We start from the raw sequence: 19882 nt of genomic DNA, 5'->3' as shown, positions 1-19882 counted from the left end.
ATTAAGAACTCACATTCCTCAACCTGAGAAAAGAGAAGGATAGAGACGGACAGAACTAGAGAGAGAGGGAAAGAGAGCAAGAAAGGAGACTTTATACACAGCTTTTAAAGAATTAAAAACATTTCTGCTATGGATCTAATCCAGTCTTGTTTTGCGCTGCTCCAGTAAAGAAAGAACAACCTCAACTCAAAAATAGCATCGAGAAAATAATCAAATTATCGCCAAAAAACACCCAACTGAACACAGCAGGGCAGACCCAAGAGCAGACCCAAACTCATCCTAAACGCCACCAACCGAAACAAACATGCAGAGACTCAGCCATGAGACAAGCTTTAGACCACGGCTGTAGTGCTAATCAGGACCTCTCATGCTGCCTCGTGGAAACTCGGCCGTTTGTGGGACTGTGGGTCTCTGTGAGCGTGGGTTGATGCGCACAGTCTCAGTGTGTGGAACCACACTGGTCCTGTGCTTCTGAGTTCATGTGTGTTCATGTGTGTGTGCGTGCGCGTGTGTGTGTGTGTGTGTGTGTGTGTGTGTGTGTGTGTGTGTGTGTGTGTGTGTGTGTGAGTGTGTGTGTGTGCATGCGCATGTATGTGTGTAGGTGTGCGTGTGCGCGTGCGTGTGTGTGTGTGAGTGTGTGTGTGTGTGTGTGCAGCCCTGCACTTTCTCTGAGTCATGCTCGACACACCGAGGTTCTCTGCTGGTGCTTGTATTATGTCCCTGCCCTGACATGTGGGAACTTCCCGTGGTATTCCAGACATGGGCTTCAGGAAAAGGGAGTTTTGAGGGTCTTGTGAAGATCCTGAAAGGTCCTGTATGGTGTTGCGGGGCTTTGGACACACATCTTTTTTTCCTTTCTGAGACAAAAATGCAGTAATAACTGTAATATTTATAGAATTTTGGACGGGACGGTATGAGCACTTCACATCTAGGAACTCATAGTTGAACGCTCACCTCATAAGGTTAAAGGTCAACTGTACTTGCAACTGTGTCGCTGACGAAATAATTCAACAGCAAGCCTAGTGGGCACAGTGATCAGGATGTGTAATTCAGGCCACAGCCGAGTTCAGTGCTTTAACACACGGAGAAGAACAGAGACAGGGCACCAAAACCCAGACATACAGACAGCAGATATAAAATTATCAGGCAAAAGTGGTTTCTGCTTTTTTCTTGAGTCCATGATCATTGCACAGTGGTAAGGTGTTGTGATTAAACACACAGTTCTGAGCAGACCAGCAGACGAGCGGTTCAGTGGGGAAATTCCCTCACAGTGGCTCCGTGTACTGCAGTGTGTGTGTTCGTGTGTGTGTGTTCATGTGTGTGTGTTCATGTGTGTGTGTTCATGTGTGTGTGTTCGTGTGTGTTTGTGTGTGTGTGTGTGTTTGTGTGCGTGTGTAAGTGTGTGCGTGTGTGTGCACGTGTCTGTGTGTGTTTTGTGGGAAGGTTGAGTACTGTGGGGAGTTTTTAACATACTGTGATCTTAGAAAAAACAGGCAGTATTCATCCACGAATGAGAAATGTAGTCTTCGTGACCTAGCTTCAGCTAACGTGCTCTGACCCCTATTCTTATATAACACACACACACACACACACCCTCAATACTCCATGTTGGCAGCCATTTTAAATTCCTAGTAGGTTTCCATTCGTTAGAAGGAGAGTGGAAGTGAGAGAAACGCAGCCAAGGACCGAGACCGAGGCAGAGACACATAGCATTATCAATATGAGTAACGTCTCTAACATGCAGAAACTGTCGATCCTTTGCAGGTCACATAATCATAGCAAACATAGTGAACTATTAAACAGAGCTCTGCATGTTTCAGACGTGACCATTAAGGTCTGAGGTCTCTGAGGTGTCGTGAAGATGTCTGCCGAGTTCCTCTTCTTCTTAAACCAAACTCGCTCTCCTTAAGAGGATCGGACGGCTTTGCCTCACTCACGTCTGTAAATGATCAACTTATTCTAACTAATTCTAATTGTAATACACAAGCGTGAGAACTCCTCACTAGCAGTAAGGTTGCTGAAGACGCAGAGACGGGATGGCACACAATGGATCTCACACGTGGGACCATTTTAACACATGGAGTAAAGAAGGTTACAGATGATCAGGAAGTCAGAAGGCTTTGGTGAGAAGTACAACTGCACAACCACACTCTCTTTATGACTAAACTCAATGTCATAGTTCTAGAACTGTGGCTGTTTGAAACGCTGCACTGTCCTGACCCACACTGCGATAGCCAAGCAGGAGAGAGAGAAATAATCGCATACAGCCAAGAAATATTTTCCTTATGTGTAATATTGAATGAATTAGTCAGAGAGAGAGAGAGAGAGAGAGAGAGAGAGAGAGAGAGAGAGAGAGAGAGAGAGAGAGAGAGAGGGAGGGAGGAGGAGGAAGAGGAGGAGGAAGTGAGAAAAAAGAGAATTACAGATGAGATGGAAAATAAAGTGTTGTGACCCTGTTCTACATTTAGGTCTGACTGTGCAAACTGCCACTATTCTGCTGCCATAGTGATGCCAACTACAGACCACAACCCCCCTGCTGGCTGTTTACTGTTTTATCTTCATGCTTCTGAGCTAAGATCTTACACTCAAATCTTACCCTCAGATCTTACACTCAAATCTTACCCTCAGTTCTTACACTCAAATCTAACCCTCAGATATTACACTTAGCTCTTACACTCAGATATTACATTCAGATCTTACACTCAAATCTTACACTCAAATCTTACCCTAAGATCTTACACTCAAATCTTACCCTCAGATCTTACACTCAAATCTTACCCTCAGATCTTACACTCAAATCTTACCCTCAGATCTTACACTCAAATCTTACCCTCAGATATTACATTCAGATCTTACACTCAAATCTTACCCTCAGATCTTGCACTCAAATCTTACCCTCAGATCTTACACTCAAATCTTACCCTCAGATATTACACTCAGATATTACATTCAGATCTTACACTCAAATCTTACCCTCAGATCTTACACTCAGATCTTACACTCAAATCTTACACTCAGATCTTACACTCAAATCTTACCCTCAGATCTTACACTCAGATCTTACACTCAAATCTTACACTCAGATATTACATTCAGATCTTACATTCAAATCTTACACTCAGATAGTACACTCAAATCTTACCCTCAGATATTACACTCAGATCTTACACTCAACTCTTACACTCAGATATAACATTCAGATCTTTTACTCAAGTCTTACACTCAGATATTACATTCAGGTCTTTTACTCAAATCTTACACTTAGATATTACACTCAGATATTACACTCAGATATTACACTCAAATCTTACCCACAAATATTACATTCAGCTCTTTTACTCAAGTCTTACACTCAGATATTACATTCAGGTCTTTTACTCAAATCTTGCCCTCAGATAGTACACTCAAATCTTACGCTCAGATATTACATTCAGTTCTTACACTCAAATCTAACCCTCAGATATTACACTTAAATCTTACACTCAGATATTACATTCAGATCTTACACTTAGATCTTACACTCAAATCTTACCCTAAGATCTTACACTCAGATCTTACCCTCAGATCTTACACTCAAATCTTACCCTCAGATATTACATTCAGATCTTACACTCAACTCTTACACTCAGATATTATATTCAGATCTTTTACTCAAATCTTACCCTCAGATATTACATTCAGCTCTTTTACTCAAATCTTACACTCAGATATTACACTCAAATCTTACCCACAAATATTACATTCAGGTCTTTTACTCAGCTCTTACACTCAGATATTACATTCAGCTCTTTTACTCAAATCTTACACTTAGATATTACACTCAAATCTTACCCACAAATATTACATTCAGGTCTTTTACTCAACTCTTACACTCAGATATTACATTCAGCTCTTTTACTCAAATCTTACCCTCAAATATTACATTCAGGTCTTTTACTCAAATCTTACCCTCAGATATTACATTCAGGTCTTTTACTCAAATTTTACACTCAGATCTTGCACTCAAATCTTACACTTGGATATTACATTCAGATATTTTACTCAAATCTTACTTAATCAGCTACAGTATTAAAGTATGTAATGTTAAATATAAAAGGTTAGCTACAGTATTAAAGTGTTTAATGTTAATTTAAAACATTAGCTATAGATTTAAAGTATGTAATGTTAAATATAAAATATTAGCTACAGTATTAAAGCATGTAATGTTAAATATAAAACGTTAGCTACAGTATTAAAGTATATAAATTAACTACATTATTAAAGTATGTAATGTTAAATATAAAACATTAGCTACAGTATTAAAGTGTATAATGTTAATTTAAAACATTAGCTATAGAATTAAAGTATGTAATGTTAAACATAAAATGTTAGATTAAGTATTATAGTATGTAATATTAAATATAAAATGTTAGCTACAGTATTAAAGTATATAAATTAGTTATATTATTAAAGTATGTAATGTTAAATAAAAACATCAGCTACAGTATTAAAGTGTGTAATGTTAAATATAAAACATTAGCTACAGTATTAAAGCATGTAAATTAGCTACATTATTAAAGTATGTAATGTTAAATATAAAATATTTGCTACAGTATTAATATAATGTTAAAAACATTATCTACAGTATTAAAGTATGTAAATTAGCTATATTATTAAAGTATGTAATGTTAAATAAAAACATTAGCTACAGTATTTAAGTATGTAATATTAAATATAAAACATTAGCTACATTATTAAACTTTGTAATATTAAATAAAAAAATTAGCTACAGTATTAAAGTATGTAATGTTAAATATAAAATATTAGCTACATTATTAAAGTATGCAATGTTAAATATAAAATATTAGCTACAGTATTAATGTAATGTTAAAAACATTATCTACAGTATTACAATATGTAAATTAGCTATATTATGAAAGTATGTAATGTTAAATAAAAATATTAGCTACATTATTGAAGTATGTAATGTTAAACATAAAATAGTAGCTACAGTATTAATGTAATGTTAAAAACATCTACAGTATTAAAGTATGGAAATTAGTTATATTATTAAAGTATGTAATGTTAAATAAAAACATTAGCTAGAGTATTAAAGTATGTAATATTAAATATAAAACATTAGCTACATTATTAAACTTTGTAATATTAAATTAAAAATTAGCTACATTATTGAAGTATGTAATGTTAAATATAAAATATTAGCTACAGTATTAATGTAATGTTAAAAACATTATCTACAGTATTAAAGTATGTAAATTACCTATATTATTAAAGTATGTAATGTTAAATAACAACATTAGCTACAGTATTAAAGTGTGTAATGTTAAATATAAAACTTTAGCTACAGTATTAAAGTATGTCAGGTATTACACACAGAGACAGAGCTGCTGAAGTAGAGACCAGCTCTCACTAGCTCTCTGTGAATTTCTGCACATGCTGTCTAATTCCATACATTCTAATTCCTTACATGTTGTGTAAATAGTGCACAGTACAACTCAATAAAACAAATTCTATTGAGTCCTACAGTAATACATTTAAAACATTGATGTGAAAGTCTGCTATCTCAGATCAGTAATAAATCGTGTCATAAGCCATCAGTCATGGGCCAGAGTTGAACAAAGGGATGCAGTTAGACTGATGCTTACTGATGCTCAGGATTTGCATACTGTAGTGTCAATGGAAAAGGAGAATTGCCAGAAGCCACTACTGGAAAAAAGAAAAAAAAAACTTTACTGCAACTGAACTTTGCAACACATGTGCATACAAGCAACTATGCAGAAAGGGAGCTGAACTAACAGGGCAAATGGGGGCAGGCTTCACAAAAGACAGAGATACGGTGAAGATGGTAACACATTATTAACCTGCCAATAAACCATAAATGGACACAATTACAGAGGAATCTACACATGTATCCGATTCAGTTCTTAAACAACTACACTGAACATTAAGTAGAAACTGAGGTCTGGGGAGAGATGAACTGCCTTCTGGGAATCCCAGCTGTGCTCATCCCCACTCCCCGAGTCCCCAGGCTGAAAGCACAGTTAGGAAACATTAGGAAAACCAGGAAATATGCACGTGTGTCTGCTTTGGTTAAATATTGTGCATAGCGTTGTCGCTAAACATAGAACCAGAGAAGTAAAAAAAGACAAAGAGAACATATGTGAATTGGTAGCTGTGTGTGTGTGTGTGTGTGTGTGTGTGTCTGCTACTGAAGGGGAACAGACTCGAGGAAAAGCAATACGTAATCTCATATAGCCACTCACTTTCTTTCTTCTGTAACCTTTCTTTTCTTCCCTTCCCTTCTCTCTCTCTCTTTCTCTCTCTCTTTCTCCCTTCCCAGTGGTGCTATAGCAGAACTTCCTGGTCTGGGCTGATGGGCGGGGTTATGATTACGTATGATTGGTTACTGGGTTGGTTTGTGCTGGTGGGCGGGGTTATGATTGCATATGATTGGTTGCTGGTCTGGATGCTCTGCGCAGTGCTGCTCTGCTGACAGACTGCTGTTGCTTATGCTCTCACTCTCTCTCTGTCTCACTCTCTCTCTCTCTCTCTGTCTCACTCTCTCTCTCTCTCTCTCTCTCTCTCTCTCTCTCTCTGTTGAGCTGCTTGGATCTCACACGCACACACACGGGCACGGACGGAGAAGCGCGCACACACACGCAGCAGAGAAACAAGGAGAGACGCATGTTAGGCTTCTCTCTCTCTCTCTCTCTCTCTCTCTCTCTCTCTCTCTCTCTCTCTCTCTCTCTCTCTCTCTCTCTCTCTCTCTCTCTCTCTCTCTCTCTCTCTCCCCCTCTCTCTCGCTCCCTCTCTTGCTTGCTCTGATGGTCCAGTTGGTGCCTGGGGCTGTGCTGTCGCGGCCTCCTGCCTGCATCTGATCACACACTCACACACACGCTCATACACACACGCTCACACACACACTGCACACACACACGCACACACACTGCACACACACACACACACACACACACACTCAGATCCAGGTCACAGGGAAGCACAATGTGAGAGGTAAGGATTTCCTTTCTGTTTTTTCTCTATTCCTCTCCCTGCCAAGCCAGCTGAGAGATGTTTTCATACAGCAAACCTTTGGAGTGCAGTGCTTTGTGTGTGTGAGTGTGTGTGTGTGGGCTGTGTTTGGATTGCCGGGATTTCTGTGGCTAATAGTTTGTTATGTCTTGGTATCCTGACACACACACACACACACACACACACACACACACACACAGTTTTCTTCTTGGGTAAATGTGTGACTTTGCTTTCTTTGATTTTCTTGTTCTTTTTGTCAGATTAGAACTATGATTCCATAGAGACAAACGAATAGGGATGTGTATGTGCACAAGTGTGTGTGTGTATGTGTGTGTGTGTGTGTGTGTTTGTGTGTGCGTGTGCGCACATGTACGTTTGTGTGTTGCGTTTGCATCTGTGTGTGTGTATGCACATGTATGTTTGCGTGTTGCGCTTGCATCCGTGTGTGTGTGCGTGCATGCGTGTGCATTTGTTTGTCACATGTGTGTGTGTGTGTGTGTGTGTGTGTATTGTGGAGGTATCCAGAAGCAGGGAAGCAGAATGAAGGTGTGACCCACGTCCTGTTTCCCCTCTTGGACATGTTTACACAGAAACAGCACGTGGTTGGTTAACTGTTGAGCCACAGAGCTTTCAACTCTCTTTAGAGTCCTCTCTCTCTCTCTCTCTCTCTCTCTCTCTCTCTCTCCTTTTCTCTCTCTCTCTGTGTGTAAGTTTTTTGGTTTTTTTTGCATATGCTCTGTTGTGCAGGCTGAACTCTCCGCCCACAAATGTAAATTAGGTGTGACAAGTTTAACTGCCGCTTCCTAATATGGGGCTTCACCAGAGGCAGCAGAAGTCTTCCAGACACGCCAGGATTCCACCGGGGAGGGAGGGAGGGAGAGAGAGAGGGAGAGTGAGGGAAGGAGAGAGGGAGGGAGAGAGAGAGAGAGGGAGGGAGGGAGAGAGAGTGTGCTTGTGTCAGTAGGAGAGAGCACGACGGGCACAGAGGCAGGAGAGGGGAGGGTAAGAACTGGGAGAGGAAAGGAAGCACGCCAGAGAGAGAGAGGGAGGGAGAGAGAGAGGGAGAGGCGGAGATGTTGACGCAGGGTTTTTATTTCTTTTCGAGTGTGTCACTTCACTCAACAGAAGCCATGTAAGTACACTCTCCCGTACACTGCGCGCCGAACACGAGCCTGGGGTAGTTCAGGGGGCGCTGTCAGGCTGCCTGGGCTTCAACACGGCACATATGCTAACGTGGTCAGAACCCTGAGTAGATCTCCGTAGGCTTCTCCTACCTGAGCTACAGGCCAGCGACGCGTGGTACGTGTGGAGGGGTTTCTGCGTGGCTGTAGCGTTCCCTGTTTGTGAGGAAAGCCATCTGAGTTGCTGGACACCGAAGGCTTCAGGAGATTGCTGCATTGAGTGTGTGTGTTTTGAAGTTGTGTTGAAGACACAGGTTTTGAATTAGCATGCAGTGAAGTTCAGTGGACATGTTGAATGGAAGCAACTTCGTAGGGAATACAGCCTGGAACCGTGTGTCTGTGTGTATGTCTCTGTGTGTGTGTGTGTGTATTATGCGCCACGCTTTTAGGAGGGCGTGGTGTGGTGTTAGCATGTGTGTATGTACGGAGGAAAGCGAAAGTCAGAGTGGCTGTTTTATCACGTTCTGTGAGAGGGAGAGGAGCTCATGCTTGCGTGCTCTGTGTTCAGCACCTGCGTTCAGACCAAGGTCCGTTCCAAACCGGGCCAAAGGTAGGGACACGGCATTTTCTCCTTTAGGGCCCAGCAGCGCGGTTTCTAAGCTGAACTCTCGGCGTGCGAGTTTAATGTCAGAGCGAGAGCCAGGTCACTCCCTGAGGAGTCATTTGTCCTAGCATGTCCTAGCCTGCTCTCCAGCTGGGAACGGGTGTCGGCAGAGGTTTGAGCTGTGTGCAGAGACGGGAGCAGGGCTGGTCACCCTGGGTAATGTAAACGTGTTCATGACCGAGTCTGCTCTGGTGTGTGTGTGTGTGTGTGTGTGTGACATAAGCCCCTCATGGATTACAGTGTAACAGGCACGTTTGTCTGCTGTGGCTGCTGTTCTGAAGCTCTGGCTCAGCTGAAATGTGGATATTTCAGAGCGTGTGTTCAGCATGGATCCTCTGTAACTGACGTCTCTGAAGACAGCACATGGACTGTGTATTTCTCTCCCTTTTACTCGCTTTCTCTTTTCTCTCTCTTTCTTTCTCTCTATCTATCTATCTCTCTCTCTCTCTCTTTCTCTCTATCTATCTTCCCCCTGCATTCTGCTGGTCTTCACTTCTTCCTGTGAAATGTGTGGGAGTATGACTGCAGGTATACGTTAACTTGTGTGTGAGTGTGTGTGTGTGCGTGTGTGTGTGTGTATGTCTGTGTGTGTGTGCGAGAGATGGTCTGTCTTTCAGTGTGTCTATGTGCTCTGTTGTTTCAGTCTGTAACGACATTAGGCTTCAGTCTGTGGCACGTGGTGTTCACCAGATATTTTGTGCATTTCCACGGCGCAGGTTGAACAACCATCGAACTGAGACTGACACAAACTGTTCCATCACCACAGTCTTTCACTATGAGTCAGTGCTGAACACACTCTAAAGGAGTTTTATCTAACTTTGACCACATCACCATGGTAACACTACTTTCCACCCTCCCCGTGTTGAGACTATCATCATCTACACACACACGCCGAGCATTTAGAAGCGTGGCTCTGTCATCGAGAACACGACTGCCTATGCACAATACCCTCCCGCTGTTTATCCACAACCCCCCACTGCAGTGAGAGGAGCCTCCCACGACCCTGATTATACATACGCACCACAAACAACAACAACAATAACAACAAAACAACAACATGTTTGGTCTGAGCCTTTGAATTAAGATCCTCGGGCAATATGGGAATGTTCCAGGCCTTTCTGTGATCTTGTTTGCTAACGAGGCATCTTCGCTTCAGTTCCTGCTAACCTCCTGTATCGGATGTATCAGAGCACTCTGCACCACTCTGATTCTTTTAGGTGCTGGAGTCATTGACATCAGCTGAGAAAGAAGTGACCACATTCACTGACGTAACTTGAACATTTGAAATAAAATACAGATGGCCAAAACTGTGTTAACACATCACCCCTGGATGGATCTTCTGGACATCCTGTTCCATAACCTGAGATGACATTAACAGCCTCCGCTCTTCTGAAAAGGTTTGTTGTTAACATGTCTGTGGGCTCTATGCCCAATCAGACAGCGATGTTGGACAAGACGTCCTGACTCACAATCAGCATTCCAGTTCATGTCACAGGTCTTCAGTGGGGTGGAGGTCAGGACAAGAAAGGGTCTTCTCCAAACAAACTGGAATCATAAATCATCTGTGAATGCTGTAGCATCAACATTACCCTTCACTGGTGCTATGGGGCCCAAAGCCTGAAAACCAGCCCCAGACCAGTATCCCTACGCCAAACTCTACGGTCACACTCTGCCCAGACCAATATCCCTACGCCAAACTCTATAATCCCACTCTGCCCAGACCAGTATCCCTACACCAAACTCTATAGTCCAACTCTGCCCAGACCAGTATCCCTACGCCAAACTCTACGGTCCCACTCTGTGTTCCAGTAGGTTGCGATCTCCTCGCTTTCACAGAGCCCAGATTGGTTGGCCCATCTGCCCAAGAGTGAACCGTGACTCATCACTCCAGAGAACAGAGTTCTGCTCCAGAGTCCAGTGGCTGTGTGCATCACGCCACTAAACCCGACACTGCATGCTTGGATCACAGGCTTGTGTGCAGTTGCTCCACCATGGAAACACGTTTCATGAAGCTCCTGACACACAGTTCTGGTGCTGATGTTGCACATAGAGGTAGTGGTGTCTCAGTGGTTCAGGTCCTGGACTAGTAATCAGAAGGTTGTGCATGGTGAGGTGTAGGGTGTGTGTTGGGTGTAGTGTGGTTTGTGTTACATGTGTGTGGTGTGGTGTGTGTGTGTGTGGTGTCTCAGTGGTTCAGATACTGGACTAGTAATCAGAAGGTTGCCAGTTCAAGTTCCACCACTGCCAGGTTTCCACTGTTGGGCCCTTGAACAAAACCCTTAGTCCTCAATTACTCAAGATGTGTTCACACATAATTATAAGTTGCTATGGATAAGTGTCAGATAAATGCTGTAAATATAGCTGCGGTTTAGTTGTGTGATGTCAGAAAGGACAGGTGATTGTCATGTGCTACACACTTCAGCACTGGGCAGATCTGCTCTGTGAGTTCACACCCTCTGCTGCTTTGGTTCTGAGCTGCTTCACAATAACGACACTTACAGTTGCCCGGGGCAGATCTAGCAGGGTGATTTGTGGTAAAGGTGTCGTCCTCCAACAGTGCCGTGGTTAACATTCCTGAGTTGTTTATGCTGTCAGAGTTCAGAGTGTGTAGAGATTGAGTGGATCTGTGCTTGATTCTGTACACCAGTTAGTAACACCTGAACAATGTCCACACGCACTGAGCCATGGAGTGTAATGCAGAATATCTGCTTCTCCCTCGGTCAAATGAGGACACCCCTGTGGTAAGGTTCCACTGGGTCCCTGCCATCAGACACACACACACATTCACAGTGAGTATACTCTTAGTGACAGAACTGTTCTGTATATAATTATCCACAGATTTATGAATGAACACGTTTTACCAACATCTCGTCATATTGGTTTTGCTCCCTTTTTTTGTTGCCATAACGACATTTAGGAATTAGCATGAAACAATATACATGTCAAAAATGCAAATGAACACTCCAAACTAACAGTTTTGACAGGCAGGAGCTGTAACACTTGGACAGATCCTTTTAACATGTGTTTAAATATAAGCTGATTTTTGTACTTTTTTGTTTTTGCCTTATATAATGATGCCAGTAATTCAAAATAAATTCCTTGGTTGCTAGATGCATTTGCCCAAACTGACACATAAAAGAGATGTTTTTACTGGTGACTGGTGAATTGCCTGCACATGTTGGCAGATTGTGATCACACTGGCGAAACCATTTTTTAAAGCCCCGCCTTTGTCAGTTTAAGCCCCGCCTTTCACGGTTCCAGCAACAACGTGCATGTGCAGGCGCGGCTGTTTACGGGAACTCACCCCCCACTCCGCTCTGGGCTGGGTTCCCAAACTGTGGCCAAAAAACTGGAGTTGATACATTTGGTAACTTAAGCCCACATTTGCAAGGAGGCTAATGGAGGGTTTAAGGGGGGTGGAGCCATCAGCCACAGGTCAGAGTTGAATAGTAATCAAGCAAAAGGAATATGGTTACAGAAGTGGGGTAAAGTTCAGTGTTTCTGATACCTGAGCAAATATAAAAATATTTTCAGTTTCTGTAGAAACCCTGAATGTAGGATGCTGGTTTACAGATCTCTCTCTTTTTCTATCTTGATGTGGTCTGTCACAGCACACAGCACTGCGGTGATGTGAATCCAGTAACAGGTCTACACATGTTTGTCCTTTAAGTGCCACAGTAACGATCATTCCTCTGAGCAGAGAGGGAGAACCGTTCCCCTGCTTACTGAGGAACCAAACAAATCACATGATTAGAGTCAGCACTGAGATCCTTGCTGCAGGGTCAGAGGTCAGCTGTGCCGTCCTGACTGTTATCACTCCTACTGTTTGAGTTCCAAAGGTCCATTCTAGCAACAGGCATTCATGTGAGGTGAAGGATTAGTCTTCTATGACTGAGGTCATTGTCTTGCACTCTTGTGTATGTACGTGTGTGTGTGTTATTGTTCTAATGTGTTTGTTAGGAATGGTAATCTGTCTCAAAACCAAATGTGATATGCAGCAAATTATAAAGGCTAGAAATGTAAATCAATATGAATTGAAATTGTGCATACAGAACTCTCTCTCTCGCTCTCTCTCGCTCTCTCCATCTCTCTCTCTCTGGCACATGTCCCAGAATACTATTGCAACATCACTTGTTCTGATTGGCTAGTTAGTGTCATACAACACTTCTGAGAAAGGGGAAATGACCTCGCTCTTTTGCTTTGCACTTCCTCCCACTGCTCGCTCTCTTTCTCCCTTTCTCTCCCCCTCTTTCTCTTCCTCCCTCTCTTTAAATAGAGTGACCATGGCCTGTGCATAGTCCTCTGTAAGTGATATACTATTTGATTTGACTTTCCAGACTCTGTACTGAAGCTGCTGAATTTGTAAATGGCTGCTTTGTGTGAAGCGCGCGCGCGCGTGTGTGTGTGTGTGTGTGTGTGTGTGTGTGTGTGAGGGAGGAGAATGTGACAATGCTTTATTTGCTCTAGCTGATGGTGTTGTGTAGCCTGCGGTGAATTTTTAGCATTTTTTGAGTGTGTAAAGAGACAGACAGACAGACAGACAAAGCCAAGAAAGGTATACTGTGGTATAATATGGTATAATATGGTTTACTATGGTACAGTATGGTATAGTGTGGTATAATATGGTTTACTATGCTACAGTATGGTATACTGTGGTATAATATGGTTTACTATGGTACAGTATGGTATAGTGTGGTATAATATGATTTAACTATGGTACAATATGGTATACTGTGGTATATGGTATAATATGGTATACTGTGGTATAATTGGTTTACTGTGGTATATGGTATAATATGGTATACTGTGGTATAATATGGTTTACTGTGGTATAATATGGTTTACTATGGTATAATATGGTATACTGTGGTATAATATGGTTTACTGTGGTATAATATGGTTTATTGTGGTATACTGTGGTATAATATGGTATACTGTGCTGTAATATGGTATAATATGGTGTAATATGGTATACTGTGGTATACTATGACCACAACTCATGTAGTCTGAGCGTATACATCAGCACAGGGAGACATGTCCTAGCATCCTGTATAGCTGTGTGCAGTCAAGTTTCAAGTTTGGTTTATTTGTCACGCACATAGTCATACACGGTATAACTCGCAGTGAAATGGTTTGAGAGTGCTCTGTCCAAACTGAGGAGAAAAAACAGGGGTTTATAGGGAAATATATATCTATATCTATATATATACAAAAACATACATCTATATATAAACAAAAAGTCATAGACATCTTCTCTGGCTGAGGTCCTCATGTCCTGCTCTCTGTTTCTCTTTCCTCCCACCACTCTCTTTCTCTCTCTCTCTCTCTCTCTCTCTCTCTCACAGGTGGGTACTGAACGTAGTGCCCTCTCTTGCTGCAGCTTGGATCCGCTTGTAGTGCCAGTCTCTGCTTCCCGCCAGCTTGCTACCCAAAGCCAGGCCAGAAACACGACCCCTGACCTTTGACCTCTGACCCCGTGACCTCCCCTAAGACCCCTGAGGACAACGGACGGAGCCTTACCTGCCACTAAAACGCCAGTGCTCCACAAAGCGACAGTGCGTCCTTCAGTCCCGGAGCAGAGCTACTTCGGAACGTTATCCCCCCTTCAGGTCTCCTTCGGCACGCACGCTAGTCAGGAAGAAGAAAAACGTCCCAAATCTTGGAGCAGAGTTTTTGGATTCCTTTTTTTTCCGGCTGCCTGGGAATTTTCTGTGCTTCTGTGACTCTCCCCTGACCCTGCACACTCCACTGAGGAATAACACACTCCACGTTGGTTGTTTGAGCCAGCAAGACCAAGACACACACTCCAGAGAAACAAGACATACAAATAGCAGGTCCTCTTGACCTTGGACACAGGAACGCACACACACACACACACACACACCCAAACACACACACACACCTTGCTTTGTGCTTGCCATGGCAATGAGCATGGCACACATCCGAGATCCAAAATGGCTGACATTGGAGGTGTGTCGTGAGTATCAGAGGGGTACGTGCTCGCGCTCGGATGCTGAATGCAAGTTCGCACACCCCGCCAAGAGCTGTCAGGTGGAGAATGGCCGAGTCATCGCCTGCTTCGACTCGCTGAAGGTAAGAAAGCATGCATCTCACGCCGAGAGAGAGAGAGAGAGAGAAAGAGAGAGAGACAGACAGAGAGAGACAGAGAGAGAGAGAGAAAGAAACTGAGACATCATAGTGAGCAGGTAGATAATGATCATATTGAGGTAGACAACGATCATATCGAGGTAGAGAATGATTGTATCGAGATAGATAACAATCATACAGAGGTAGACAAAGATCATATCGAGGTAGATAACAATTGTATTGAGGTAGACAACAATCATATCGAGGTAGATAACGATCATATCGAGGTAGATAATGATCATATCGAGGTAGATAAAGATCATATTGAGGTACATAATGATCATATCGAGGTACATAATGATCATATCGAGGTAGATAACAATTTTATCGAGGTAGATAACGATCATATTGAGGTAGATAATGATTGTATGGAGGTACATAATCATATAGAGGTAAACAAAGATATCAAGGGTGATAACAATTGTATCGAGGTAGGCAACGATCATATCGAGGTAGTTAACGATCACATCGAGGTAGTTAGCGATCATGTTGAGGTAGATAATGATCAAGAATTCAGAAGAATACATGGAGCTACACATGACCATTTAAAAGATTCAGAATGACAACAATGCAAATTTAAAAAGTTTGTTTTCATCTGGTAGATGCTTTAATGTGCTTAATGTTTTTTATAATGTGTTTTTTGACTAAGGGCTATAAACTTGTTCTTTATTACGAACGTGTCAAATTAATTCTCTATATAGGCTAGTGTTACGCGTCAAAAATAATTGCCATCATACACAGATGTTTCTAGAATCATTAACTGGCACCCCAATGCGACTGACTGCACCTTTAATTACTAACACTAGTATGTGTAATAAAATGCAGAGAAGGAGCATCGCTATGGTAACCGTCTCACATCCCTGGTAATAGCGGTAATAGTTCCTGGCTGTTTTCAGTGGTACCAGTAGAAGTTGTTATTATGTGCTGACCTGAGGTCTGGGGTTTGCTTCTGATTATAGGTGGAGTTGTTGAATAGGTGGAGTTGTTAAATAGACGAAGTTGGTGAATAGGTGGGGTTGATATTAGGACAGCATAGTTTGTACAGAAACATTATATCAGATGTCAGCGTGCTTAACACATAGAGAAGAAACAAAAGCTCACTGCGGAAATGAGGAATATCAGTACTGTGAAGGCCAGTGTTGCAATAACAGTTAATAATCGATTGTGCCGCCCTGATCGATACGTGTCATTTCCTCCTACTGTTAGCCATCCAAAAGGAGAACTCGTGTTGTCTCGTGCTGTCTCGTGCTGTCTCGTGTTGTCTCGTGCTGTCTCGTGCTGTCTCATTTGGCTGAACGTTTCTCATTTTTGACAAGTTTTGTACTAACAGTAGAAAATGTCTGCCATTGTCCACACAATTCCTTTTCTTTCCATATTTCCTGTGGTTTTACGTGCGTTTGAATGGCCACACGAGGCTGCCTGCAGGCGTGACTCGGCGATGTTCCTTCACTCCACGCTTTCCGGGCTCAGACATGGTGGCACTCTGCAGTCAGGCCGCCATACTCCACAGCGTGTTGGTATCTGAGTCGCGCTGGATCCAACAGTGTTGGAATGCCTTTGCCAACCTTTGGTGCCCTGCCGGTTTGCCGTGTAAATGGGGTGGTTGAGGGAGAGATGGTGGCTGTCCAGGAGAGACCAGGGGCTGTCCAGGAGGGAGAGACCGGGGTTTGTCCAGGAGAGACCGGGGGCTGTCCAGGAGAGACCAGGGGCTGTCCAGGAGAGACCAGGGGCTGTCCAGGAGAGACCAGGGGCTGTCCAGGAGAGACCGGGGGCTGTCCAGGAGAGACAGAGGATCCTCCACTCCCCTGTTTGCTGCATTAACACTGTTCCCTACTGGGGCTGCTTGGTTCTGTGATACAGTTGTGCCACCCTGTCATTTGGGCTGTGTGTGTGTGTGTGTGTGTGTGTGTGTGGGTCTGTGTGTGTGCATGTGTGTGAGCATGTGTGTGTGTGCCTGTGGGTCTCTGTGTGTGTTGGTCTGTGTGTGTGTGTGTGCTCAGAGCACCACTTCCTCACAGAGCAGTGGGGAACGCCACTCTGTAATTTTCCATCTATTTTTACGCTGTAGGAGAGGAAAGCAAACAACCAGACCCACACACCCACGCACCCACACACACACACACACACACACACACACACACACACACACACACACACACACACACACACACTCTCTGAACTGACAGGGAGGCTGTGTGGTTGACCAGGCTACTTCACAGGTCTGCTGTGAAATGTTGGCAGCTGTCCAGGTGTCTCCCTTAACATACGTGTCTTACATCTTATATGTACTGTGACAACAGTGCACATGTACACATACATACTATGGTCATCTATTTTTCTTTCAGTGTGTGTGTGTGTGTGTGTGTGTGTGTGTGTGCGCATGCACATATAAGACAGACAGTGGTCTGACGGAATTATCTCAAAGCAGATGTGGACAGAAGATCATTGTCCAAGTGCCTAGTGATTGGTTTGTAGCCAGCATGTGTGTGCATGTATGTGTGTGTGTGTGTGTGTGTGTGTGTGTGTGCGTGTGCGTGTGTATACCATATTATACCACAAGTTCAGACTCTGTGTAATAGTTTCCTTGGCTGGGTTGGATCTCACTGTGTGGATGTAAGCACACTGCGCTTCTGCTGACTCTAGCTGTCAATGTCCAGGGCACATACACACACTCACACACACACACACACACACACACTCACACACACACACAAACGGTCCAGCTACTTTGTGTCCATCTGCCAGAGTGATAAATCTGTTATCCACTGCTATATAAATAACAATGTGCTCAGACAGACAGGAAGAACAAAAGAAACAGACAGACAGCGAGAGAGAGACAAACAGAGAGAGACAGACAGACAGACAGAGAGAGTGAGAAAGAGAGACAGTGAGAGAGAGACAGAGAGAGAGAAGGTGTATGAATACTAAGAAAAAATTGAAAAGTGCCAGCAGCAAGACAACAATGTTAAAAATAATTACACAAAAAATTACAAGAGACAGTATGAGAGAGATGGAGATAGAGAGATGGAGTGGAGGTGGAGAGGAGAGATGGAGAGGTAGAGATGGAGAGAGATGGAGGTGGAGAGGTAGAGATGGAGAGATGGAGTTTAGTTGGAGAGGAGAGATGGAGTGGAGGTGGAGAGGAGAGAGGTAGAGATGGAGGTGGAGAGGAGAGAGGTAGAGATGGAGTGGAGGTGGAGAGGAGAGAGGTAGAGATGGAGAGATGGAGTGGAGGTGTAGAGGAGAGAGATGGAGTTATTTTGAACAGAGAGAAAGTTCATGAAGGCATCTGAATGGCGAGAGACAGCGATGTTTGAATGACCTCGTCCCTAATGAGAACCAGGCCAGCATGGTGCAAGCATCCCATAGCATGTGGCACACCAAAATGGCAGCCAAAATGCAGCCAGAGTTACGTTCCTGTACAGGGTCAGTTACGTTCTTGTACAGGGTCAGCTACGTTCCTGTACAGGGTCAGCTACGTTCCCGTACAGGGTCAGCTACGTTCCCGTACAGGGTCAGCTACGTTCCCGTACAGGGTCAGTTACGTTCCTGTACAGGGTCAGCTACGTTCCTGTACAGGGTCAGTTACGTTCCCGTACAGGGTCAGTTACGTTCCCGTACAGGGTCAGCTACGTTCCCGTACAGGGTCAGCTACGTTCCTGTAAAGGGTCAGTTACGTTCCTGTACAGGGTCAGCTACGTTCCTGTACAGGGTCAGCTACGTTCCTGTACAGGGTCAGCTAAGTTCCTGTACAGGGTCAGTTACGTTCCTGTACAGGGTCAGCTACGTTCCTGTACAGGGTCAGTTACGTTCCTGTACAGGGTCAGCTAAGTTCCTGTACAGGGTCAGTTACGTTCCTGTACAGGGTCAGCTAAGTTTCAAGTTTGGTTTATTTGTCACATACATAGTCATACACAGTATAACTCGCAGGGAAATGGTTGCTCTGTCCAAACTGAGGAGAAGAAAACAGGGGTGCATAGAGAAATATAGATATTCTATATATGTGAAATATTTATATGCATAGAGAAATATAGATATTCTATATATGTGAAATATTTATATGCAAGAGAAATATATATATTCTATATATGTACAAAATATATTAACAATGTATGTACAATATATGTATATTATGATTATATGCACAATGTACAATGTATATGGTTGTGTATATATGTACACAATGTACAGAATGTACAGATCCATTTTGTAGAAGTTCCTGTACAGGGTAAGTTACGTTCCTGTACAGGGTCAGCTACATTCCTGTACAGGGTCAGCTACTTCTGCTCTGACGAGATCCATCGAAGGTCCAAAATGAAGGTTTTAGATTTGTGTAAATTCTCTTAAGGAGCATATATGATATTTGTGTGTGTGTGTGTGCGTGCACACATATGTGTGCACGTATGTGTGTGTGCGCGTATGTGTGTATGTGCGTGTGTGTGTGTGCGCGCCTATGTGTGTGTGTGTGTGCATGCTACTCTGAGACTCACAGTAAGAAACAGAGGATGGCCTTCTTTTAAAGCATATAATTAGAACAGATATCACATGACCAGAGAGAAAAGCACAGCAGGTTACACACACACTCCCTGTCACACCAACTCACGCTTTCTTTTCCTTATAAATAGTTGTGTTATTTCTGTAACTGAATTAATTCTCAGAGGAGCCTCACACACTTAGGAAAGCTATAATCATACAGCCAGCAGAATACTCATACACCCCACTACACAAATACAGCTCAAATCTAAACATCATTATACATCATTACATGTGCCGTTGTGCCTGGAGCTGCGTCTCACTTTAGAGGCACAGTCGAACGCTCGGATATTCTCCAGCCAACCACATTTCCCATTTCATTTCTTCCCAAAGTGATTTTCACGGCAGCAGACTTCCAGCTTGGCGCAAAGGCCAGGAGAATGCGCTG

The 19882-nt window shown here is 43.2% G+C and overlaps 1 protein-coding gene across 11 annotated transcripts in view; it reads left to right on the top strand.

The window, feature by feature from the left end:
- The window catches only part of mbnl1 (muscleblind-like splicing regulator 1), a 51600-nt gene that overhangs the window by 4704 nt on the left and 27014 nt on the right, over positions 1-19882 (top strand). For 5 of the 11 annotated variants that reach the window (XM_027033182.2, XM_027033183.2, XM_027033181.2 and 2 more), the window contains exons 1-2: positions 8056-8161; positions 14160-14907. In XM_027033182.2, coding sequence (XP_026888983.2) covers positions 14734-14907 — 174 coding nt within the window. In that variant the 5' untranslated portion in view covers positions 8056-8161; positions 14160-14733. The other 6 variants (XM_027033179.2, XM_027033177.2, XM_027033175.2 and 3 more) reach the window with 5 other exon arrangements.

This window comes from Electrophorus electricus, chromosome 7, assembly GCF_013358815.1.
Source record: "Electrophorus electricus isolate fEleEle1 chromosome 7, fEleEle1.pri, whole genome shotgun sequence".
Lineage (NCBI taxonomy): Eukaryota > Metazoa > Chordata > Actinopteri > Gymnotiformes > Gymnotidae > Electrophorus > Electrophorus electricus.
This window is presented reverse-complemented; position numbering and strand designations above follow the sequence as displayed.